General features: G+C 43.3%; 1 protein-coding gene across 4 annotated transcripts in view; it reads left to right on the top strand.

Annotated features, from left to right (window-relative positions):
• RNF220 (ring finger protein 220) overlaps positions 1-27,030 on the top strand; it is a 337,388-nt gene that overhangs the window by 249,254 nt on the left and 61,104 nt on the right. For 2 of the 4 annotated variants that reach the window (XM_056845154.1, XM_056845153.1), the window contains 3 exons: positions 8,510-8,552; positions 21,359-21,480; positions 23,018-23,150. In XM_056845154.1, the coding sequence (XP_056701132.1) occupies positions 8,510-8,552; positions 21,359-21,480; positions 23,018-23,150 (298 nt within the window). Of the gene's footprint in view, positions 1-7,653; positions 7,774-8,509; positions 8,553-21,358; positions 21,481-23,017; positions 23,151-27,030 lie in introns of those variants that run through there. The other 2 variants (XM_056845152.1, XM_056845155.1) reach the window with 2 other exon arrangements.

The following is a 27,030-nucleotide window of genomic DNA, read 5'->3' as shown; positions in this document are numbered from 1 at the left end:
CCGCCCTAAGTTCCCTGTGGGGAGAGGGTGTGGGGTATAAAATAAATAAATAAAAGGGACGGCATAAAGTAGACTGGCCAGCTACCTGGAGAGGACTGTATCTGTCGTTTCCCCTTTGTGGACAGTCATAATGGGAAAAGAAGCTGGTGGTCTTCATGTTGAAGGGAGAGGCAAAGAGGTCTACACAGGGCTGCCTGAACCAACAAGCCAGTTGTTCAAATAGGACCTGAGACACGGACCACTCTTGGATATTGGAGGTACCTTTGATGTACTCTGCTTGGAGAGATGCTAGATGACTTTCTGGCCACTTCATGATCAAGACCACTTCTTGTAGAAGCTTCCAAGATTTTGTGCCTCCCTAACATGGACCTTGGCTGTGGTGTTGTCTGTTCAGACATAAAAGCACTGAGATGCTTTCAGGAAGAATTTAAATGCCAGGAAAATCGCCCTGAATTCCAAGAAATTGATGCTCATGATCTGTTCCTTGGAGCTGACCAGCCCAAGAGACTTGCATCTGTGGTAATCAGTAAGTCCATCTCTGGATGGATCTCTTTGCGATCACATGTGGAGGGACAGTCTGCCAACGAAGGGAATTCCGCAACTGTGGACCGATGTGGCACTTGAGGTCAATTGATTGCTGGTGAGGAAGTAAGAACCACTGAAGGTCCCTGGAATGCACTCAAGCCCATGAGACTGCGGCAATGGCTGCAATCATGGAGCCCAGAAACAGTAGGCAATGACTAGTTTTGTTGCACATTTTTGCTTTGCCACTCTTTCTGGTGGGAAGAAGAGCTTTATGCGGTCTGTCCACAATCGCTAAGTGTCACAACCTGTGATGGGGTCAACTGGCTTTTTTTGATGTTTATGAGGAGTCTATGTGACGACAGATGCTAGATAGCGGACTGCATGTCCTGGGATGTCTTCTCTGTTGAGACCTGATGAGAAGGTCATTCAGGTAGGGATTCACATGAATACCTTGGGATCTGAGACTTGTTACAAAAGCAACCATCACCTTCATGAACGCCCTTGGAACTGATGCTGATCCGAAGGGCAGGGCCCTGAACTGAGTGATCCTTCTTGGAAGTGGAAGTACTTCTTGTGTGGGGGAAAATGGGGATATGTAGGTAGGCTTCTTTAATGTCTATGGATGTCATTAAGTCCCATGCTATCATTGTCTCCGTAATTGACTTTAGTGTCTCGATTTTGATTTTGATTTTTTTTTTGTATACAACAAATCTGTTGAGGAATTTTAAGTCCAAGATAGACTTCCAGTCCCCATTCTTTTTGGGAACGGTAAAGAAGATGGAGTAAACACCTGCATGCCTTTGATGCAAGGGAATAGGCTCTATGGTGGCAATCTCTAAGAGATAATGGATGGTCTCTTGAGTACAATGTAGTTTTGCAGTATTGTTGGAATGAGGGGGCTGTAAGAAATGCTTGTGCAGAGGAGAGACAAACTTGATGGCATAACCTTGCCTGATGGTGTGTTGTACCCAGGCATCAGTCATTGATGCAGTCCAGTTTTGCCAGAAAAGTTGAAATCTGTCCCCCACTGGTTGGGGGCCTGGCATCAGGTGCTCTGTGTGTGAGGTTTGTTGCCTCTGTGCTCGAGTTTTGGCCCTGGGTGGACTGAGAGTTGGACCTGAAGGAACACTTTGGCTTGGACCAAGTTGGTCTTCTAGAGTCCATACAGAATTTGGGAAGAGACCTGTAGTTGTGAAAGGACTGGGAGTTAAACCCCTGCTGTCTCCTATCCTCGTTCTTGGAGGAAAAAAGCATAGCCTTCTTTTTATCCTTGGTCTCTATAAGAATATCGTCCAGGATATCACCAAATAGTTTACCCCCTAGGAAAGGCCATGTGGCTACATTAGCCTTGGAAATAGCATCCATAGTCCAATCCTTTAGCCTTAAATTCCTCCTTGCCACTGCATTATAGGCCATAGAATCGAAATTGGTATCTACCATGAATGTTGCAGCTTTCTCTAGTCTAGGGAGGTAGCAAGTGAGCTTCCTTGATAAATTGAGAGTTTTCTTCAGGAGTTTGCAAAGCCACATGAGGGAGGTACTAGCCATGAGGGAAGTGGTAGTTGAAGCTGTAATGGCGTAGGCCATAACTTCATGAGCTCTGCATAAGGCTGCCTCTTGTTTTTTTTTAATCTGTGAAATCCTTTAAGGAGCTTTCCCTCTCTTTAGGCAAGGCCATGTCTGAAATGAGAAGGGCTACCAGGGCATCTACCACAGGAATTTTGATGGAAAGGTGTATAACTTTTTAGCGTGCCCAATGTGGAAGCCATAGAATCAAAATTGGTATCTGCCATTTTCCCCCCCAACAAAGCCGGTAGAGAAGAAAACACACTGTAAGGCACATGAGGGAAAGAATGACCAAAAAGGAACTCTGCATTGAAAAAAGGCCAAAAGGCAATCAGAGCTCCTTCGAGTCCTGCATATGCAAAGGAGGCAGGAAAAGAACTGAAGGAGGAGGTACTCCTCTCCTCAGGGGCACGAAGTAAGTCCCATTTTATTCAGTGGGGCTTATTCCCAGGGAAATGATTTTAGGATTGCATACTGTGTATATTAGTACCTAGTTGCACTTATGTAGTTGTCTCAGTCTAAGGGTACAGTCCTATGAACACTTAGGGAGAGTAAGCCCTATTAAACTCAGCAGAAATAAACATGGAGAGCTGAAAGGTTGTGGCTGACTGGCTCCACCTATAGTGTTTGGAACAAGAATTATCTTGTTCTCTGATATGTTTCTTTTGCATTGTTGCATACAACTCCTGAAGTCTTGCCTATGTACAGAATATGGATCAGTCATCTGATATGTCTTCATTGGGTCCTAGCCAACAATTTTGCAGTAGGAGGGAAAGTACATAACTTTGACAGCCAACTGGTCCTGCTGTCTCATGGACAGTGTGTCAGGCACAGTTTGTGACAGAAAAAAGCAAGTTGAACAGCTCAGGCAAACTTGCTAAGAAATATTTGTGACTAGATAAAGCATGGAGCAGAAATCCATTCAAATCTGTGCTCAGAAATGTCACCTCTATCTGCTTTTTGAACTAGTGTTGAAGGGACAGTTCCCTTCTCAAACAGCACTTTTAGCCTTTAGGGAATTAAAGGTGGAATAACTAGACAAAATAATTCTGACATGGTAAAGGTAAAGGTCCCCTGTGCAAGCACCAGGTCATTCTTGACCCATGGGGTGACGTCACATCCTGGCGTTTACTAGGCAGACTTTGTTTATGGAGTGGTTTGCCAGTGCCTTCCCCAGTCATCTTCCCTTTACCCCCAGCAAGCTGGGTGCTCATTTTACTGATCTCAGAAGGATGGAAGGCTGAGTAAACCTTGAGCCGGCTACCTGAATCCAACTTCCGTCGGGATCGAACTCAGGTCGTGAGCAGAGCTTTTGACCACAGTACTGCAGCTTACCACTCTGCGCCACGGGGCTCTTATTCTGACATGAATGCACTATAAAAACAGTGCTTGCATTTGGTCTCACAGAAAAAGACCAATTTAACTTTATTTAGTTCCAGCTGCATGCCTAATAATCAGTGGCTAGCTTTTGTTCATTCAGTTCTAACTTCTCCACAGAAAAGGGAAATACACCACTACTTACATTATTTATGTAATACCACTACCATATAGCCCAACCTATGTTTGATTAAAATGAGAAAGAAAAAGCTCAAACAACATGTGATTCTGTGACTGGAACTCTCAATGTGTTCTTTGGCGCTAAAATGAAGCTGTGGGAGCCCAAGATGAATTGGGCTGTGGAAGGAATTTTTTTTAACTCTTCCCGTCCCCTGCATTGCTTTCCTAACTGAAAATTCCCCCTGCTAATTTCACCTCTCTTAGAGAAAGAAGAGAGGCACAATACAGGAATCTATCTTTTTTTGTTATCGGTTAAAAGTGGCCCAGGGAGGGATTTTCAATTGGAGTAGTGGTGTGGAAGAACAAGTTAAGACCCTCTTCCCTAGCACTGAACCTAATCCATATCACATATACATTACCTGCTTTATAGGTCCCCAAACTATGTTGTGAGTTCCAATCACAGGACTTCAACAACATGTGCAGCTTGATCCTAGTACAGATATCTTTGTGGCATTAAGCAGAAAATAAAGCAAACAGATTCTGTTGCAACTGAAATCTTCCCCTTTGCAATTGCAGTTTTGACCCTGGAGCCTTATATTGCTTCTAGAGACAGGAAATGAAACTGACAGTTACATTTTTTGAGTGATCAAGTTAGAAAAATGCTAACGGCAGAATAGTTGAATAGTGGGAATGAAGGAAGGCAGAGATGCAGGTAGGTAAATGAGATGTTTGAAGTTATTTTGGCTGCATTAATCTTTTTTTAAAGTAACTTAAGGATAGCAGCACAGCTTTTGAAAATGGAATTTTTGCTCCATGTCCTTTCTTCCCAGCCTTATGTGTTGAACAGGATTAATGACATGACTGTTTCTTTATAAAAAAGAAAGAATGGTTCCAGTTAAAGAATGTGTTAGCATCTATTTCTCTAACATAGAAAATCAATTTAGGTCAGATCCTAGACAATATGGAGTACTTGTATTTTTCATTGTAATAAATATGAAATGAGGATGATGAGCACTAGACAGGCCCCTATATTCCAGACCAGGGTTTTGGACAGTAAGTAGAGTGGAGCAGCTTCGTAAGAGTGCAATCTGTCTGCAGAAAAACCCATTAAAAATAAGATCTCACCATCTCTCTAGGTAGTTGGATCCCAGAGCGGGGAGGATGGGCAGGGGAAGGAACCATTCTCATTCAGCCCACTTACATCCTACCTTTAGCAGAATGAGTAGGCTATGGCTTTTTCTATAAATATACTGGTATGCAACCACTTCTGCTTCCACAAATATTGCTAGTGTTTCATAGTGTAATAAAAAATGACTGAAAAACTATCTGCACTTTATTACACATCCTCATTTTTGCCACATATATACAGGGGAGCACAAAATACATCTTTTTCAGGTTTGTGCTGGCTAGTTTTTATAAGCCCTGCTCTTCAGTCTTTCAACTCAAATTCATAACACAAATATTCTTGGAGGATGTGCTTAAACAGTAGAGTGTGAAAGAATTCCCTATGGTACCCCCTAAACTCTAAGATACGTTACAGCATTTTGCACCCAGAAAGACGAAGACTAGTAAATTGTGATGTGCCAGGTTCTTGCTGAAGTCACTGAGGGATAGTCCGTTGGCAACTCAAGTGCATCAGATAATGTGGATAAAGCTTCTAAACAAGAGGTTAATAAAACACTCACATAGCAGGCTCAGCGTACTAGAACGAAGCTGCCAGCCGAGACTGCTTGAAGCAAACGGTCTGAAGCAAGCAGACTGCTTTTTCACTATCTCTCCTCAAAAACTCAGTAAAATGTATTTTGCTACAATTTCAGCATCCAACCAGTATCTCAACATTTGTGATATGTAACAGTAGTTGATTAGGGATGCAAGGTGTTTGCAGTGTGTATCTTAAAATCATTGTGGACTGGGGATATAATGCAGTGATTAGAAAAACTAATGGAGAGCAGAAACTGGAAAAGAATTCCAAAAAATACTCTTTATCTCCCCCTTTCAAAAGGAAGTAGCACCTACACCTGCTTATACCTGTCTTAAATATAACTACCATTGATCTCTGTGTACTAGAGTGAATGTAAATGAATTAACAACTCTAAACAAGTATACTCAGAAGTAAATCCTACTTGAATTCAATGTGACTTATGTCCTAGTAAATGACCTTGAGAGCCAGTGTGATGTAGTGGTTAAGGTGTTAGACTAGGATCTGGGAAACCCAGGTTCCAATCTCCACTGTGTCACGGAAACTTGCTGGGTGACCTTGGGCCAGTCACACATAGCAAGTATTTGGATGGGAGACCTACAAAGAATACCAGGGGTGTGGTGCAGAGGCAGGCAATGGCAAACCACCTCTGAATGACTCTTGCCTTGAAAACCCAATGGGATTGCCATAAATCAGGTGTGACTTGACAGCAAAAAAAAATCCTTATGATTTGCAGCCTACAACTAGTATCTGTGATCGTATGAGACAAACGATGTCACTGTGATTTCCTCCAAGAAAATAACACTTATTATTTAAAAAGTCCTATCCTGCTGCTGTAGGGAAGACAGAAATATAGGAATGAGTACCGCAGAGTTCAATCTCATCTCCTAAATTCTTTTTAAAAAATTAGGCTGTATTGCAGCCCTCCCTGATGTAAAAGCAAGACTTACAAAGAGAAAGCATAGGAGAGTGCAATATAACTGAAATAATTCAGAGGTCTAGGATGAAACATTTGAAGAGGCTTACAGATTTTAAAAGGTTGGTGGGGGTTAGCAATTGAGGCCTTAGGAGTGCAATGATGTCACGTTTGGCTTTAAACACTTGGATAGTTTTGATGGCTTCAGCAGGATTGCTTATCAGATCAAAGTGAAGTGCTTCCCTAAGTGTATGCAGGATCTGGACACTGGTTAGCAGCCTAAAGACCGCTCAGCAGATTTCTCCTTGCAGCCACTGACTGAGTTCAAAGCTATAAAATAATAGAATAATACATTTGTCCACTACAATTTCTTGGAAAGATATTTATCTTCATATTGTCCTTACAGAGAGCTTCTGTTCTCCAGAGCTGAATGCTCTCACAGACTCTGTCCAGATTGCTTAAGCCTAAATGATTACTGGACTAGAAGATATATTTTGCCATTCCATTTGCTATATTTATTGCTATTAATACAGAACTTCAGAAAAGTGCTTTATACAGTTTTGCTGGGTTGTTTTTTTTTTTTTAAAAAATCCTGCCTGCAGGCTCTGTGTCTTGGATATTCCAATTATCATTTCATACAGTGAAATCTAAAGCATTTTCTATTACAGTAACAAGGAACATCTTTCTGAATGGAGATAATTTGCTATAAGAGGCTGCATTTTCCAACTTATTGCAACTTGTGTAAAGGGCTAGCCTCTTAAGTGCATCTGGATTGTCAGTTCTGGGTCATTAACTTTACCGCTATTATTTTATAGGCTTCTTAACGTTCCAAATAATGTGACTCCTTGCTGTGTAAACAAATCTGGAAAACTGTCACCCTAGTGATGCAGAACACAGCGTTGGCTTCCTTTTTTGCGAGAACCTAGGTAGCGACAGTGAAGCTGCCACGGTTTCAGATCCTGAAAGCGCTATATATATTTTTTTATTAGTTGCACAGAAGGGAGAATTTTACCTGCTGCAGCTTCTCTCCCACCCCTACAAGGCTGCAGCGACGAGAGAAGTCACATCAGGCAAATGTCTTCTATACGGCTCTTCGAAATACAGGCAACAGTTCAGGGAGAGGGCAATCCCAAAGCTCGCTGGAGAGAGGAGTCGCTGCCGTGAGGAGAAAGGGCTGGGGATGTTGCCGGAAGCTCAGTTGTTGCGCCGCGGGGCCACAGCCACGTTTCTGGAGCGCAGCTGGGGCGATTCGGTGTTGCTTCGGAGCTGGCTGAAGGGGATTTCCTCGCCTCGGAGGGTGCCATTAACGTTATCGGCGTGAGGAAAGGCGCGTGGTAACGGAGACGCCGAGTTCCGAACCGCTCTACGGCTGGCGGTTGCCATGGGAACAGCTTCCTCCTGAACCCTCACCCCGCGCAGGCCGCAGCGACGTCTCGTCACATGACTGAGACAAACATGGCGGCGGCCGTTGTCGCCGGGAGCTGATTGCGGGTGCCGGGGCCATTGCCCGCATCCGCCCGCATCCGCGGACATGCAGAGCGAGGGAAGGGAGCCCGGTGGCCGGGAGGAGGTGTGGACGGGGCGCGTGCGAGGGGAAGGGGCGTCCTTTCGCGAGAGCCGGTTATAGCTAAGAGAGGGAGTGGGGCTTGTTTGCATCCAAATCGGGAGTGGGGCCGTCCCCCTTGAGGCGGGAGTGGTCTGTTTACATGTAAACGGGGAACTTTGAGGGAGCTGTTTTCATCTGAAGGGGGGGTGGGGGTCCTCCTGGCGGGGGGAGGACGGGTTTCTTTACATCGAAACGGGGAGGGGAGACCGTAAGGGGGAACGAACCAGACCAGGGACGAGTTATTTAGCACTGATACATAGGGGGGAAAGATAACGATTATGTTTGTATATAAATGTTAGAGCTGTGCTAGAATCAGGTCGTGCAGTACATACTGGCCCGTTTATAGGTGTTGCTGAGGGCTTATGGTGTAGAAGGAATAGTTTTGGAGCCTAGTAAAGGATTTAAGTAGACAGTTGTTTACAGGAAGGGTATTCTCGATGTTTGGGCTTAATGCGATGAAGAGAAAATGTGGGTTTTTCTGTTTTGGTTGGAGGAAGTTGGCAGAGTTTTTAATAGTGTTAATGGTCTGAACAGAAAAAGTGGAGGGAAGTATTCCAGCGAAAGTGGGTTTGTGTATGCTTCTTTAATTCAAGTTTGCTTCATGATTGTTTATAAGACTGGGATAAATTACCTTATTGTCTTCTCTCTGGCAAGATCCTAATGCACTTTTTTTCCCCTTCTCTCTCCCCCCCTTCCCCAGACTTTTCTTCGAGTGAGAGCAAACAGACAGACCCGGCTGAATGGTGAGTGTGGCAAAAACTCTGTACCACGTTATTTCTGAGTTTTAGGATGGTGATTGGAAATATTAGGCTTTAGTAAGTCTACTGTCTTTGGTTTTTACAAGGTTCTTTGGGTAAATATGCCCAGATGTTTTATAGCTTCTTTTTTATAACTTGATTTTTGCTTGTCATGGACTCTTAAACTATCTGAAGATAGTCTCTTATTAAGGGGACTGGGCACACTTCTAGAGGAGATCTCAACTGTGCCTAGAGTAATGTTTCTAATGTGTGTGTGTGTTATGGATTCTTGTTTCTTAATGTCCTTAAGTTTATGGTCAGCTGTGAAGCCTACTTCTGAGCAATGCTATTCTCTAGCTAGTTATTTCCCTATAACAAGAAGCATATGCACAACCATCAAATGCTTTGTTGGAACCATTGTAGGATCAAGATCTTATATCTTTCTTGTTTTTCATGGATTTGATACTTTGATTATTTGTAACTTTTCAGTTGACTGAAGTGTTATAAATGTGTGTGTATGTGCACTTGTGTATGCACATAGCCACAGTTTTCAGAATTCTTGAAATTAGGGTTAATTTCTACCATTCCATGAACTGCTAATTCAGTTTTTTATGCTTATATGTCATAATAGTTGAAAATGAGTATGGACATTATGTGGGAATTCATGTTCAAAGGTTATATAAGCTGTTGGCTTGGATCCTGCCTAAACTTTCTGTGGGCATGGGGAGGGATTTTTGCTGATTTCCCCCAATACCATGGGACATCTCTAACTTTCCCCTGAAATTATTTCTGGGGGTCCCCTTTATTTCAGGGGTGTTTTGAGCTGTCCTGGGAGAATCAGCTGAAATCCCCTGACACCTGTGCAGATTCTCAGCAGGATCCAAGCCATTACTAATCTTTCTTTCATTAGTAATACATAGAAATAAATGAATTCTTTGTTATGCTTAATTCCATATAAAAATTCAGTCATGCAAAGTTAGCAATGACAAGAAAGAGGGAAATTCTTTAATGCCAGCAACCTTCACAACTGTAAGATCTGTGGTACTTGTCATGAAGTCTGCAAGAAAGAACTGTTGAACCAGTATTAATCAAGATTGTGGGCTGAATTCCATCTGTTTATCACCTCACCAATATTCCCTTGGGTCTCTTAGAGTGACACCTGAAGTTATTTTGCTGAAATACTTTTTCCAAGAGTTTTCATAAGCAGTGTTACCACTGTTTTGACTACACTAGCCCTTCTAAAACATTTCATACTATGTCTGTTTTAGATTATCGTGAGTATTCAGTGTATAGCATCTCTTTGCATGTTTCTATTTGCATTATATTCTTTAATAGCTATATTGATTGTAGTGATCATACATCTGAATGGTGTCTAAAACTAAAGTTATAGCATTGTAAGGATCAGACTAGGACTTACAGTTCAAGTTCTATACTGCTGTGCTACAGTCTGAGTCACATGATGTGCAAGATTAAGAGCTAGAATCCTAGCACCTTAAAGGCCATCAAGATTTCCAGGGTTTTGAGAATGAAAGTTCCCTTTGTCATCTTACGAAGGGAGCTTTGACTCTTGAAATCTTATACGCTGGAAATCTTGCTGAACTTCAAGGTGCTACTGGATTCAAATCTAGCTCTTCTGCTGCAGACCAACAATGCTACCCACAAGATTAAGGTTTCTCTGTTGTCCGTTCCCCCTTATCTGACACCTTTCTGTCTACCCGGTCCATATATATCCTAAACATACTTAAAAGTAGGCACTGTTGTTAAGCAGAATTATTGATGGGTTGACTCTATTTGACTATCTGTCAAAGATTCACAGTATATGAATAGTTCAGACTGTTCTGCTTTTCTCAGTATTTATTTTGGAAATAGTTATCCTGCTGCATGGTTCCACACCCTCTGGGTGGCTGACAACAGTAATTCATGGGTGAGGCTGTCTTTGTTTCCCCTATATCAAGTCTTCTCTTGGTAGCCTTTTACAAAGGATTAATTAAAGGCACTTTGAAGATCCGTGTGCAGTATTACTGATGGTTTGTTCTTTAACGGTTTGGAATGCACAGAAGAATTCTAGTAGATAAGATGCAGCTTCTCTTCGCAGAAAGTTATTCTTAGAAAAAGAGAGAATAGGGTTGGGATACGTATATCTGCAACAACATAAAAAAGGTAAAGGTTCCCTGTGCAAGCACTGGGTCATTCCTGACCCATGGGGTGATGTCACATCCCGACATTTCCAAGGCAGACTTTGTTTACGGGGTGGCTTGCCAGTGCCTTCCCCAGCCATCTTCCCTTTATCCCCAGCAAGCTGGGTACTCATTTTCCCGACCTCGGAAGGATGGAAGGCTGAGTCAACCTTGAGCCAGCTACCTGAAACCAACTTCCTTTGGGATCAAACTCAGGTCATGAGCAGAGTTTGGACTGCAGTACTGCAGCTTACCACACTGCGCCATGGGGCTCTTGCAACAACATAAAGACTACTATAAATAGAATGGGAACCAACTGTTGTCTGTGGTAGTGGCATGCAAAAAGAGAAAATGGTTTCAGTTGCAGGAAGAAAGATGAGAGATTAAAAAACTTGCTTAACAAAAGATTTCCTGGAATGGATTGTCACGAGTTTGTGGAATCATGATTTGGTCCTATGAAAATAAGCTAAACAATCTTGTGAGTGATGTTTTGTGCAGAATTAAAACTGTTTCTGCCAGGTAGAAGAGGAGAATAGATTAATTGGCTGGCTCCATCAGCCATATTATTATAAATATATAAGAAGAAGCTAAAGTTTGTGCCTTAGTTTCAATTCCTTTGGTTATTTCCTCCATTAGTGGGTTTCCCTAATGACACCAAAAATCAAACATGAATAGTAGAAGAGTTGTATTTTGGAGAGTTGTTCTACTCTCTTGGATTATAGGAACACATGAAGCTTCCTTATACTGAATCAGACCCTTGGTCCATCAAAGTCAGTATTGTCTACTCAGACCGGCAGTGGCTCTCCAGGGTCTCAGGCAGAGAGGTCTTTCACATCATCTTCCTGCCTGGTCCCTTTAACTGGAGATGCCAGGGATTGAACCTGGGACCTTCTGCATGCCAATCAGATGCTCTACAAATTGAGCCATAGCCCCTTCTAAAGGAAGGGAATCTTTTTCTGTGACAGTTTTGTTCAGTGCCTATCTCTTCAATACTGTGATGTTGTAAGTCAGTTGATATCTTTGATTAAATCCTGTGGAGTTCTTTCTTTGTAGTTTCAAGAAGCTTCTGCTGTTAATGACTAAAGTTCTAATAGCTAATGACACATTAAGGCTTTTATACCTTTTACTTTTGACATTCTGTTAGGCACAACTTTTCAGTCCTTGCAATACTGTGACATAAGCTCCACCTTCCAAACTTCTATGTGTACATATGGAATAGATTCAGAGGCTCCAAAGTTGAATGGTTGGCCATTCCTGAACTAAAGGCTAGGGAAGATGAAACCTATAGGATACTTTGTTGAAGGGGATTCAGAACAAAAATTTGATACAATTATAAAAAATAACATAGCTTATAGACAATTAACTTCAGTGCATTATCCTATGTTATAATTTAGCAAACAGCAATAGAACAGGGAGATAATTCATCTTTTGCTGCTGTCAGCAGGAACTGTAGACATGTTCAAAAGCCATTGATTGAGATTTTTCTATCTATTTAAAACAGTTACAGCTGAAGATATGGGGAGAGCAAAGGCACTTATACAGCGTTCTAGGCCAAGCTGCTGTTGTAGCATCTGATGAACACTTGCATTCATGGGCGCTGTGGCATTAATCCAAACTGCCAAGACTTTCTCTATGCCAAGCCCCTTATATATAAATGTGTCATTAGAGTGTGTGGCTACAAGGCCCACTCCAACCAGGAGGAAGGATGCAAGTCCCTTGGACCCTCCTGAGCAGTTTTTCTGAATATTTCAGCTAAAGAGGCGTGCAGTTCCACTTGCCTGCATTTGTATCAAGATCAAATCTAGCCTCAAATACACAACCAAAATACAGCATTATCCAGAAATACCAAAGAGAACTTCCTTTCAGCACTGGGGACTCGAACTTGGAACATGAAGGCAGTCTTGACCAGCACATGAAATTGGATCAGGGAAGGTAAATAGAGCCTGTGTTGATAATTACAGGGAAGCAGTACTGGATAAGAAACTTGATGGTATCCAATCCTTAGCAACACACAGGTAGGACAAGGGATTCCTAGGTAGGACAAACGAATAGGTAGAACTGGATCTGGGGGACTAGAAGGTTCTTTTCTACAGAACATGGTACCTGATGTAGATGCATTTGTGTGTGTGTGTGGGTATGTATATATAATCAGACATGACATAGATCAAAGGGAAGGTTCACATGAATTTCAAAGTATACTGTCCCTCGAGAAAGCCCCCAAACTTTCTTCTAAAAGAGAGTTAGAGGAATCAGCTGCAAGATACTTAAAGATGAAAGCAGGCAGGGTGTTCCAAGATAAGAAAAGAAGAACAGATCCAGCAACATTTAGGAGAAGCCTGTCTGTTTTCTAGAAGGACCTTCTGTCCTCTGTATTGGATAGCCATAGTTAAACAGAAACACAAGTGTGGCTGACTACCTTTAATATAGCAGCCTCCTAGCAGTTTCTCTTCTAAGAAAGCAATTCTGATACTTTGGACGACCAAATAGAGGCTCACCTTGCATGCTGGGTGTGGAAAGGAAGGTTTCTCCTGAATCTTTGGTTTTAGTCTGTAGCAGCAGTGCAGTTGAGAGACTTTCCACAGTAGCCCAGGGCGAGGTTTGCTATAGTGTAGGCAGATCAATGACTATATGAAAGAGGAAGGCTGATAAGATTGCTTGACATTAAGGACACCTTGCTTCAGCAAGCCCCCCCTCCAATCCATTGGCATAATTATTATTGCAATATTAATGAAAATAAGTAAACTTATTGTATTGCTAAAAAAAATGCTTTATTTAGAAGAGTAGAGTGAGAGATTGTGTCAACATTCAGGAAAACTTTCATGAATGTCTCTTAGTGCTTTTATTCAGAATTTTGTTTTGTTATTTAATCTCTGTAACTTCAGGGCAAGGAAAAATCAACCCAGGCCCCCTCTTAGCTCTTGCAACAGGATGGGAGAGAAGGATTAGCCAGCTAATTAGAAATGATTGCATCTATCAGCACTAATTAACAATACTGTGGTTTCACTTGTGTGTTCTTTTGAGCTGTTCCCCTTCGGGACAGCTCAGCAGTTGCCCCCCTTCCTCCGGGGCTGCTCCATCCCTCCTTCCTTGATTGGAAGTGATAGGTGAGCTCCATGGCAGCAATTGGAAATTCTGCTCAGTGTGGCTTCTGAATTGCCTCTCATTTTCAGTCTCCAAATTCACCTCTGCTGTGTGAAGCCGCTGTGAAAAGTATTAGAAACTTCCTCTTTCAACCCTTTATTGTTTTACTGTAGTGTTATGGCTAAAAACATTGTTTGCGGGACTTTTCATGTGTCTAAGGTTGGCTTTGATAGCATCTGATACAAGACACTTTTATTCACTTGAATGGCACTGGAAACTTGTTGACCCGGGAACAAAATCAAATCATTTGCTGCTGCACATGACATAGTAGCATGCAAGTATCAACAACAGAAAAATCTGTCAACAAGTTACAGACTCAAGAACACTTCAGATCACTGTAATGACAAGGCTGTAAAAGTTCTGTAAAGCTTACTGACATTTCGAACTCTTCATTAAGTAGACCCTGAAGTGCTATAGAAATGGTTAAGCATGTACCATCAGTTTTTACAGAGTGGTTTACCATTTCAGCTATCCTAATATCAGACTTGTGAAATAGAATACCTTATGCCATAAAATTTGCAGTAAACAATTTTAATAAACAATGGTCCAGGAAATCAGCAAGGGATACAATTGTGTATTATGTGCTCCTCTAGAACATTGAGAAATGTTATTAAAATAAAATGGTTCAAAACCAGCCTCACACTAAAAGGCTGTAAAAATAACCAAGTACATGAGCTAGTTGAGCTATGTGCTCAACTTGAAACAACTCTGATGATCCCTGGACTCGGAACTATCTAGCTGTCCTCGACCAGGGTCAGAGCCTTTTCAGCACTGGCCCCAGCCTGGTAGAACTCTGTGTAGTGAAACTTGTGCCCTGCAGGACCTGGCTCAGTTCTGCAGGGCCTATAAGATGGAGATGTTTTGCCAGGCCTATGGCTGAGGCCAGTGGCGGCTCTACACACTAGCTGGCCTCCCCCATTTCTCCCTCCCCTTGTTTTTCCCCATCCCTTCTGTCCTTTTCCTTTTTTCCCTGTTCCGCTTTTGTCCTTCCTTTCTGCTAGACCCTACTGGATCTGCTAGTCTTTCTTTTGGTCTTTCCCTTATTATCTTCCTGGTCCAACATCACCCATATCAGTGCTGACCCCTCTCTTGAATAGTAGTTTAAATTATACATGAGGTGGAAGCCTAGTTTAGGGCACCATTTTGTGGTTGGATTAGGATTTTACTATTTTAACGTTAATGAATGTTGTATGTTTTAACCTTGTATTTTGCCTATTTATTGATCTGTTAACTTATTGTTATAAGCTGCCCTGAGCCCAACCTTGCCAGGATAGGGTGGCATATAAATCAAATCAATCAATAAAAGTCTTTCTGACTTCAAATCTGGTGTTCATTTAGTTCCCCTCCATGTCATAATATGGATTGGGCTGCTGTTCAGAGGAGCAGCAAACCCCCCCTTCCCTTCAAATGTTTGATGATAGTGGCATTATTGTATGTGTAAGCTGCTGTCAGCCCTGACCTGGATGACCCAGGCTAGCCTGATCTCATCAGATCTCAGAAGCTGAGCAGGGTCAGCCCTGGTTAGTATTTGGATGGGAGACCACCAAGGATTACCAGGGTTGCTGTGCAGAGGAAGGCACTGGCAAACCACCTCTGTTAGTCTCTTGCCATGAAAACCCCAAAAGGGGTCTCCATAGGTCAGCTGCGATTTGACGGCACTTTACACACACACAAGCTGCTGTCAAGTTGCAGCCGACTTATGGCGACCCCCATAGGTTTTTCAAGGCAAGAGACATTTCAAGGTGGTATTCCATTGCCTGCCTCTGCATAGACCCTGGACTTCCCTGGTGGTCTTGCATCCAAATACTAACCAAGGCCAACCCTGCTTAGCTTTCAAGATCTGATGAGATCGGGCTAGCCCAAACCATTTAGTACCAGCTTGCAAAGAACCGCTGGCCTGGATTCCCTTCAGGTGAGCAAGTGAGTTGAGCAATTGTGCTGCTTCCCAAGTGAAAACTCTCACTCCTGCTTTGTAGAAAAGAGAAGGCAACACCCCAGCAGGTGGCCTCCCTAACAGAGAGCCCTGTTTAAGACAGAACTACAGTCTGAAGGCAGCACATTAGTCTCTCTTTTCCTGTTTTCCTAAAAGAGAGAAATGGGTAGGCACGTCCAAAATGGAATCCCTGAATTTAAGGCTTCATGCTATGCTATCTGTTTCTCCTCCCCTCATGGGAGATTAGTGGGTTGGAGAAATGATCCCAGAGGCTACCACCAGAGTGGAGCTGTATCTCAAATAGGGTATTATCCAAAACACAATGTATAAGGTGGCTGGTTTTCTTTTTCTGTTATTTTCCTACAAGAGAAATAAAGTGGAAAACATTTCAAGTCCCTCTTTGTTGCAGTGAAGATCCGCCTGACATCTGGCCCTCCGCTGTAGCATCGCGTCAGGGCTGGTCCGGCGCAGGGACTCACTGTTGGAAGCGCACCCCTGTCAGGAAGTCACTCAGTGGGTTTAGCTAAGCTGCTCTCTAATGGCCATGCATTCCTCTGCCTTTTTTCCCCGTCGCTTGCCCCCAGGGGAGGCTTCTTGCGCCCCAGGGATGCACGCATGGCCATTAGCTGAGTGTAGCGGGAGACAGTCCTCCCATTATTTGAACCATCGCTCTGCTTCCGTCCTGTTTGGGATCCCCGAAGCGGCTGACAGCAAACTTAAAACATTAAAATTGAAACATTAAACCGGTAGGAAAACTTGAGCGAGTGAGCAGAGTAGTGCGAGTCATAGGGGGCTGTGGCTCAGCGGTAGAGCCTCTGCTTGGCCCACAGAAGGTCCCAGGTTCAATCCCTGGCATCTCCAATTAAACGGACTAGACAAGTAGGTGATGTGAAAGACCTCAGCCTGAGGCCCTGGAGAGCCGCTGCTGGTCTGAGTAGACAATACTGACTTTGATGGACCAAGGGTCTGATGCAGTATAAGGTAGCTTCATGTGTTCACGTGTTGTAAACACAGTAGAGCAGTGTATTGTTGTTTCTTGTTCCATTTCTTGAGTGTGTGCATTGTGTGTGTGAATGGCTGACAAGTCGCAGCTGACTTACAGCAACCCAGTAGAGTTTTCAAGGCAAGAGACTAACAGAGGTGGTTTGCCATTACCTTCCTCTGCACAACAACCCTGGTATTCTTTGGTGGTCTCCCATCCAAGTACTAACCAGGGCCAACCTTGCTTAGCTTCTGAGATCTGACAAGTTAGCTGGGACTAATTGTGATAGCTATCCCTTCTTCCTGGCTCCTTATGCCTTCTGGCAGCTGAGGAGGGGAAAGATGTGGCAAGTCTAGCCCATTGTGTCCTGGGAGGGGAAGAGTACTAGGGTAAGTCAGAGGAAAACAATATTGGGGCAGGCTCAGGTGAGTGGATCAGAGTGTGTGACCAGTTGTCTCTTGCTTATTTGCAAGGCTTTCTGTTACGTATAGTCTACAGATCCTTCAGAATGTGCTTATATGTTTGTCTCGAAGAAAGAGCTGAAATAGAAATTGACTTTTCTGGACTACCTCCCTGGACTCCTTGCCTTTTAGGTGCTGGGGAAGACAGGCAGAATAATGCTGCTGCAGTCATCTTGTTTGTGGGCTTGCTAGAGGCACCTGGATGGCCACAGTGTGGACTAGGGCTGTCAAAAAAAAAAATTCGGTACAGTTCGGATTCGGCCGAATTTGGCCCTTGTGGGTTCGGTACGTGCCGAAGTCCGAACTCCCCCACTTCGGATCCGTTCAATTCGGCGGGAATTCAAAGTTCGGAAAAAAATTCAGCCGAATAAAGCCATTAAAAACACAATCGCGCCTTTCCGCGGCTCTGGGGGGGCATTTTTGGGGTTAGAGGTCCCAAACTTTTGGCAGAGCTTCAAGGGACGTTTATTGAAAGACTCCCCAACTTTTGTAAAGATTGGGTCGGGGGGGCTGAGATATGGGCCCTGAAAGGGGTCCCCCCACCCTTAATGTGCATCTCTCAGCAGAGCTTGCCGCCCACGCACAAAGCTCCCAGCCCCGACAACAGCTGACAAGTTTGCAAAACAACACAACCTTGTTAAACAACACCTTTGCAACACACAACTGAAACCTCCCCCCTCAAACCAGGGAGCGAGAGACTCGAGGGGGAACACACACCCCAGGCAGAACCAACGAAAGCCCCCTTTGGCTTCCCACCCACCCACAGAAACTGCTCCCTCCCCACACACACACAGACTCTGCTTTCCCCCACACACACACACATACACAGGAGAAAAATTATAGATTAAAGCCCCCAAAGGGGTCTTACTGTGGCTGTCTTCTGTTCCATCAAGAGGGGCTGAAGAGAGGACTTGTAAATAATCCAAGATGATTCCAATTAGGCACGGAACGTTTTGCTCTGGAGAAGATGCACAGGATCGGATCCATTCATCCCAATAGGGGAAAGGGGAAAGCCCATATCTCGGGACCCCCTGACCCAATGTTCACAAAACTTGGGGGGTATCTTAAGAACACTGGTCTGAAACTCCGCTCAAAGTTTGGGATCTGCACCCCCAAAAATGCGCCCCCTGCAGCCATGGAAAGAGAAAAGGGGGGGAGGTGATATTTCTGCCCCCACTGAACCCATCTTTACAAAACTTGGGTAGTATCTTAAGAATAATTCACTGAAGCTATGCTAAAAGTTTGGGGGCTATATCCCCAAAAAAGCGCCCCCTGCAGCCACATAAATGGAAAAGGGGGGAGGGAAAAGGGGGAGAGCCCATATCTCGAGACCCCCTGACCCAATGTTTACAAAACTTGGGGGGTATCTTAAGAACACTGGTCTGAAACTCCGCTCAAAGTTTGGGATCTGTACCCCCAAAAATGCGCCCCCTGCAGCCATGGAAAGAAAAAGGGGGGAGCCCATATCTCGGGACCCCCTGACCCAATGTTTACAAAACTTGGGGGGTATCTTAAGAACACTGGTCTGAAACTCCAGTGAAAGTTTTGTGTCTGTACCCCAAAAAATACGCCCCCTGCAGCCACAGAAAGGAGCGAATGTGCACAAGCACCCCACACACACACACGAGGATTTCGCTCTCTCTCCCTGGCTGGGCCGCACATCAGCTGATTCCTCCAGTACTCAATCCTGACTGATTGGCCAGAAGAAGACCCAACTTGCCCACCGATTGGCCGGGGGAGGAGAATGCTGCTTACTGACGGTTATGCTGCTTACTGACGGCCCCGAATTTGCTGAATTTATTAGCGAACTCCCGAACTCGCTGAATTCGGCCCCACGGTTGCCCGTCAGTTTTGAGTTCGGTTCCTCCCGAACTAAAAACCACCGAATCAGGGGAAATTCGGCTGATTTTCAGTTCGGGCCGAACCGAATTGACAGCCCTAGTGTGAACAGACTGCTAGATTTGATGGACCTTGGTCTGATCCAGCATGGTCTTTCTTATGTTCTTATCAGTCTTCAGGTGATAGAACACCTACAACAAGCCCTCTGATTGTGATTTAACATCCAGGCAGATGCATACCTATTCTCTCCACGATCAGAGGAGCATTCCTATAATATTAGGTGCTTTGGAACACAGGCAGAATAACACTGCTGCAGTCGTCTTCCTTGTGGGTTTCCTAGAGGCACTTGGTTGGCCACTGTGTGAACAGACTGCTGGACTTGATGGACCATGGTCTGATCCAGCATGGCCTTTCTTATGATCCTATGACTCCTGCTAACAGCCTGTAGCTGCTATTGTCACCTGCCTGTCACACACACCCCTTTCTATTTTTACACCCCTGCCTTAATTTTAGTTCTTGATCTTTTCTTCTTTCTTGGTATGCAACACTTTGCTATACAGTTGCAATGCATTCCACTTTTTGCAGCTCACACTGAGGCTTGCAATGTCAATAATTGTTACTGTGCTAAGCAATTTCTCTGTCATGTCACCTCTTATTACCATGCAGGATTTCCTTGGGCTCTTCTTTGGGTCTTCATCAGAATTTTGACCTTCTTTATTAATTAAGCTGCTCATTTCCCCCTGCCTGTGATTGAGATATCTGATAATATGTGCCTAAAGCCATCTTTCTTAAAGATAGACGTTGCTTGAATGCATAAATTCCAGATGTTTTGCCCATGTTTAATGATGGCTCAAATTAATCATCAGTTGGAGAAAGGAAAAGATTGTCTTGACTGGCTGGTCTACCCAGTATAGAAAGCCATGTTGTTTTTTTAAGTTCCTAGTTCTAGGACTTGAACAGACAAATATCCATATATTTTTCACTTGTGGTGGCAATTTTTTAGTAGGGTTTTTGATTAATATCAGCGTTTAGCAGAGTAGATTAAAGAAAGGTGTGCTGTTGCCAGTGACTGCTGCTGTGAATTGTCATTATTTTGTACACAGCCCTGACCTGCATGGCCCAGGTTAGCCTGATCTCAGAAGCTATGCAGGGTCAGCCATGATTAGTAATTGGATTGGAGACCACGGAATACCAGGGTTGTTGTGCAGAGGAAGGCAATGGCAGACCACCTTTGTTAATCTGTTGCCTTAAAAACCCTACAGGGTTGCCATAAGTTGGCTGCGACTTGAATCTACTTTACACACATACACACCTTTTGTATACATTTGCACAGAAATGTCACAGTCAGTTCTGTTTCCTAGGCAAATCTCCCAGTGGACTCGCAGCCCACACTTTTTGAAATTTACCATGCAGGCCTGTTTAAGAATAGAAAAACAGGGATTAGCAGTGTGCTAAGTGAGATCATCTTTTGAACACTTGAAGCATGATATAGTCCTAAATATTTGTTGGAAGCTGCCCGCAAGTTGCTCAGGTTTTTCTCCTCCCTGTTCAGAAGCTTGCTTACTGGAGAAGCTGTAGGAATCATTTTGAGAAAAGCTGAATTTTGTGATCACAGCTGAGCAGATTACTTTATTCCTATGATTTCCATTTATACCAATAGCAGTCTTCTCTTACAGTGACTTTCAGGTTGCTAAGTCTGTAGTAAATTCGTCTCTTGCCAGGATATTCTTGCAGGAGAATGTGTCCTGTTTGGGCATCCCCTCAATGAGGGTGTGGCATTTGCAGGTGATAATGAAAGTAACTTTGCCCAATCAGGTTTGCTGGGGCTTTTCCTTCAACTGTGATCAAAGCCTGAAATGGCCATTAAAAGTCTGAAAGTAACTAGAAAATTATGATTCTTAGGCTCTCCAAGGGGAGAAAAAGATGTTCCAAAAAGGAAACGGAGCTACCATGTCTTCTTTAGGGCAAGTTCTTGGTTCAGTATTTTTCCTTTTTCCTGGAGGTTGGCAAAATGGGTCTGGTTCATAGGTATCAGTTCAGTTAAACTCATAATAGATGGTGAAATGCTCATGATAAAATATATACGGAGTATAGATTCTTAGGCATATGAATAGCAGCATTTCTTCCTGCTTCCTTACAAGAAGCGGATGGGATATTACGGAGGCGTGGGTGAGAAGGGAGTGAGCATTAGTCCTAGAGACCTGCATATAAAATACACACACACACAAAATAATAATAACTTGTTGATTTCTTTCTTTCTTTTTGCTTTCCCTGTGCAGCTCGGATTGGGAAAATGAAACGGAGGAAGCAAGATGAAGGGCAGGTATGTCCCCTCTGCAGCCGGCCTCTCTCAGGATCCGAGGAGGAGAGGAGTAGGCATGTCGAACAATGCCTTGCAAAGGTAGAAGCGCTGAGGGTTCCCTGCTGCCTCTCTCGTTTCTTTCTTCTTACTCTCTGCTGTGCTGGTGATCTGGCTAGAAACCAAGCTTGCAGAGTGAAGACCACAGGTTTGAGGGTTCCTTTGCAGATCTGTACTAGATCTCTGTCTTGGAAATAGTTTGAATGTTTTAGCCTGTTAGGTGGATTTTGACAGTCTCAATATCTTTATGCCCTTTCAAATGAGAGGGAACAGCAGGCTCAGTGACTATTTTAAGCTGTCGGGGAGGGCTGTAGCCTCTTGTTGGACTCTAGCTATATCTGTAGTGGCAAAGGCATAGATTGAATAACAAGTGGCTAGCAAGAGCAGCCAAATGCTTCTCATGCTGTAGTCAGTCCTCTTGATACTCAAGTGCTACCTATGATCAGACAGTCTCTAATCTCTCATTTTTAAGAAAGGTAATTGAAAAGGTTCTAGCAGTACAGGTACAGAACAGTCATCTTGTGAGGCAATTGCTCTCTGGTTCTGCTCTTATTATTATGGTAAAAATACTTGTTAGGGCATTGAGTAGTTTGCTGATGAAGAGTAGCTTGACATTCTAAGCATGGTGGATCACATAGCAGCCTCTGATGCAATTGACTGTGGGCTGTTGTTTGACAGTTAAGGAACATCATGTGACTGGGACTTCCAGTTGGTGGGTTGAATCTTCAAAATTGGAATCAGACTGTACTGATGAGCAGCATCCTCAAGAGGCTTGAAATACATTATTCCAGCCATGCAGGCAGCACTTCTGTGCTAGCAAATCTGAAGAATAATTTTTCCAATAGCTATCCTAAAGCCTGATGTAGAATGGTATAGTTCCATTCTAACATACTTCAGCAGCAGCTCAGTTTTCCTGTCTTCTGCCTTGAGTCATTACAGGCCAGGGTTGCACTGATATATGGTATCCCAGTGTGGAGAGAGAGCTCCTAAAAATCCATACTTCTGATTGATGATTAAGAAATTAGCTACATTGATCCTTTCATAATGATGACATAGGTATGTTGCTCTGTTTCGTTGATCATAATGCCTGTGATACCATGAAACTGGGACTGCCATGCTCAGAAGTCCCCAGTGGTGAGAGTTACTTTCTGTGACATGTCCAAGGATCTGGATTTTGGTTTGGGCACAGATGTCTCCCAGACTATGGAAGTCCATGTCAGGCTGCATTTGGAAACAGCCCTGGATTTGTTTAGCTTAGTCACTGTAAATAAAATGGGAAGCTTGGTACTGTTAACAACTCCATTGTAAGAGAAGCAGACCCCCAGGAGCTCCTGAGAACTCTCAAAGTGAAAATCTGTTAATTCCACTGATGCAAACTGATTACATTGTTAGGTATTCCCTGATGTTAAGCTTTATAATGTTTTGCTTGTACTCTGTGCCAACCTGTCCATGCCCACTTCTTCTATCAGTCAGCCTTGCCTGTGTGCCTCTCACTGACAAGAAAATTTCCCCACTAGCACAGTTCTTTACCCAAGACACTGAAAGGATGCTTAGTGCTTTGTTCTCTTTGCCAACCCAGAGGGAAGGCTCATGCATGATGGAGGATGACTCTGTAGACATTGAGAATGAGAATGGTAATCGCTTTGAAGAGTATGAATGGTGTGGGCAGAAGAGGATACGAGCCACCACTCTACTGGAAGGAGGATTCCGAGGTAAGGGGCGTTGGAGGGAACAGCTGAGATGTGCCGGGACCAAAGCAATGCATGTTTCCTCTTTTTATCAGGAGGTGGGATAAAGAATGTAGAAAGTCAGTCTTGGATAGGTATTTTGTTCTCCTGGGCCTGTGTCTTCAAAAAGACTTGTATGTAAGTCTTCTTGCAAGTCACATGCTGGGATACTGAGAATCCTAGAAGCAGCTTGGCATAGATGACTGACTCTTAAGGAGACATGGAGAAATTTCTTAAGGAGAAATTGGTGCAGTAATGGCTAGTGGCATGCTCCCCAATCCAAAATTACATTGTTAGTCTCTTGATAGTATATTTTTACCTAAAGGGTGGGTGGAAACCCTCGTAAGGTAGTGTCAGCATAGTTATGTCCACAAAAGTCCCTTTCTAATTCTTAATTGCTGAAGATTCTTAAAGGTAGCCCTTTTGAACTTCCTGAACTAGAACAGCCATCAATAACAATATGCCCTCTTTCTCTGATAGTGCCAACCTAAGCAGAGTTCCACCCTTCTAAGTCCATTGAAGTTACTGGGTTTAGAAGGATGTAACTCTGCTTAGGATGGTACTGTGAACCTTGTCAAACTGTCTTAAAAGGCCAGTTGCTTACCTGTCAGTGAAGGTGCATGCCTGCAGTCAGGTTCAAATTATGTTTATATGCCTGGGAAAACAAAATTGTAGAAGTGTTAGTAGAGTGCTTTCAATGAACATCAGGTAGTATAACCCAAAGTTGGAGAGAATAGCAGCAGCCATTGCCAGATCAGTTTCACTAATGCTATGCATAGTTTAAAAAAAGGGGGGGGAACTGAAGCGAAGAATGAAATTGTAAAAAGCCCCAGTCTGAAGTGACGAAAGCTGGTTTATCAGCCGCTGGTGATGTATGGAAGCTGACAGCTAAGTCACTTTAGCACCTGCATAAAATATTAAAGGGCCGGTTATGCATTTATCACTCCATCTTTTTTAAGGCTGATAAATGAGAATTCAGCAACCTGCCATACACCTCCAGCACTGCACCCTCAGGGCTCCCAGACAAACACATCTTATTTTTCCTCCTTCTATTCCTTCCCTTGTGACAGGAAAATCGGCTGCAAAGGAGAGAATGAGTTATGGCAAAATGTGACCTTTGTGAGTTTTATTGGTGAATGTAATTTTAGCTGTGCACCTGGCTCTTCTCTTACACTCAGCCTTTTGCTCTGTGTCAGGATTAACTAAACTGTCTGGAGTGAACCTTGTAGTTCCTTGGAGATGATTCCTCCTTACCCTTGCTTGAATAAAGAAGCTAGTACTTTGCCCCATCAGACAAAGCTAATATCTTTAAGTGTGAGTCCACATATTACTAGATTGCCCTTGATTTTTTTATGAGAGGAAAGCCCATTGAAATAGGGACTGAGCTTTAAAAACTTGAGGAGTTATTCTGGCTTACCAACGAGTCTTCTGTTTTTCTCAGTGTGTCATTTGGGATAAACAAACAGATCTAGCAATACTAGTGTTGCTTTAGTCTCTTTCTTCAAAGGCTATTTGTTTTTTTCCAAGGCACACTGCCCTTCTGCTCTGCAGCTTGTTGGACCAGTTTTGTAAATCTTCATCTGAAATCTCTGTTGTGGTTGTCATCTTCTGGGTTCCCTACATCTGCCTCTTTTAATTTATAATTCCCATCCAACTGATTGACTGCTGGGGAAAGTATTAGCCTGTCATACCCTCCTTAGGCCTGTGGACTTCTAGAGGGTGTAAGGGGAACAGTAGCATCCCAGTGTTCCAGGAACTTTGAGTTGTCTGCATCTTTAATGGTTCTAGTTACAGCGCAAACTGGTATCTAGCATGTTTCACACCCCACAGGTCAGATGTGCACATCTGAGTAGCACAGATGAAAATCCATATCTTCTGCAGACAGGGAGAGTACTCTGTAGTTAGCATGGGAAACTCAGGGATCTCATTTATGATATGTCTGCTTTATTGTTGATGTGGAAATAAGGACGCTCGTCTTTCAGGATAAGATTGCAGTTTTTCATGCTATTTTGTACCCTTGCCTGAAATATTTTCCTTTGATGTCCCAATCATTTGGAAGAGATTATCGTGCTTTTTGTATTTATTTGAAAGAGAAATAGCAATTACTTAATATTGTTAAAAAAACTACCGTACTATGTTTTCTTGAAAATGGATCCCCTCCACATATTTCCTGGTGTTTTCTTGATTAGCCTATTTACTATGTGTTAAGTGCCGTCAAGTCGCTTCCGACTCATGGCGACCCTATGAATGAAAGTCCTCCAAAATGTCCTATCTTTGACAGCCCTGCTCAGATCCTGCAAATTGAAGGCCGTGGCTTCCTTTATTGAGTCAATCAATCTCTTGTTGGGTCTTCCTCTTTTCCTGCTGCCCTCAACTTTTCCTAGCATGAATGTCTTTTCCAGTGACTCTTGTCGTCTGACATGACCAAAATACGACAGCCTCAGTTCATTTACTACCTTGTCCTTATTATCTGATGTTTCTAAGCTTAAAGTAATAGGATTTTAAGAGACAGGATTCTTAGCACTGAGTTCTGTAGATGCAGAGTTAGAAGTTGGTACTGGAAAATAAAATTGAACTGGGCATTCCTTGTTAGATGCCTAAAAAAGGGTTGCCTTCTTCCCGTAGCTTATGTAAAGTAGGATAGTAACCTTCTAGTCCATGTTACTGCCAGGTCCTAATTCCTTCTTAGTTGGAGAGTTCGTGGAATGTTTGATGGTAAAATACTATCCACATATCTTACCAGTTTTCTCTTTTAAGTGCAATGAGGAAGGTTCTGTTAGAACAAAAATGGGCCCTTAAAATTATCCCTGTAATAATTCCATTTTAATGTTTTTGTTCTATCTGAGTTTAGATCAGCATTTCCCAAAATTATGCTAGCTGACACTCACTTTCTTACTGAATTAAAACTGAAGGCATATTTCATTCTTAGATGCATCAAGGTTTGGAGTGTGTTGGAGTCATCTAACTGAGAGGAGCCTATGTGTTGTGTTGCAGTACAAGTCAATGTTCTGGGCACACTTACTGATTAGAAAGTGGGGGCAAGGCAGAACACTAAACTCCTGCAATGGGCAGCCACCTCTAAGAGCAGGTAATTCTGCTGTCTTCACCGGAAGCAATCAAATGTCCCAATGCAAAGGTGAAGCACAGTTACTTATACATTTACTTACATACAACAACCCTGTGAGGTAACTTAGGCTAAATGTATGTGACTGGCCCAAGGTCATCCGGGAAGTTTCCATGGCAGAGTAGGGATTCGAATCTGGGTCTCCCAGATTCTAGTCCAATGCGAAGAATGACTGGACAGAGGCGAGGTCAGAGCAGTAAATTGGACTGAAAGACACTTTGAATGTATGCCTATTATTATTTTATTTTCTTAACCTGCCTTTATCTGCCCTCCCATCTTCAGCTTTCCCTCCTTCTCCCCCCCCCAACCTCTACCTGGGAAAACTATGGGCCAGTTGCACAGTGTGGAACCTACAAGGATTTGTAGGTCCTTATGTTCTCCTATATCTCCTTCCCCACACCATTTCCTCTTTCCCTCCTCCTGGCAACCCAGTATCCTCACCTTTCCCTGCTTCCTTCTTTCCGTCCTGCCCACCTTTTATCTGCCCTCTCCCAGCTTTATCTATTATGTATTTACATCCCCACAATGGGGACCCAAAGCAGCTTACATCATTCTCTCCTTCCTTTTATCCTCACAATAACCCTGTGTGGTAAGTTAAATTGAGAATGTGTAACTGGCCCAAGGTCACCCAGTGACCTTCCATGGCAGAGTGGTGATTCAAACCTGGGTTTCCCAGATCCTAGTCTGAAACTCTAACCACTATACCTCATTTGCATTCATGGATAGCTATTGTTGAACAGT

Source organism: Euleptes europaea, chromosome 2, assembly GCF_029931775.1.
Source record: "Euleptes europaea isolate rEulEur1 chromosome 2, rEulEur1.hap1, whole genome shotgun sequence".
NCBI classification, from domain to species: domain Eukaryota; kingdom Metazoa; phylum Chordata; class Lepidosauria; order Squamata; family Sphaerodactylidae; genus Euleptes; species Euleptes europaea.
Note: the sequence above shows the minus strand (reverse complement) of the source record. Positions and strands in the feature narration are given on the sequence as shown.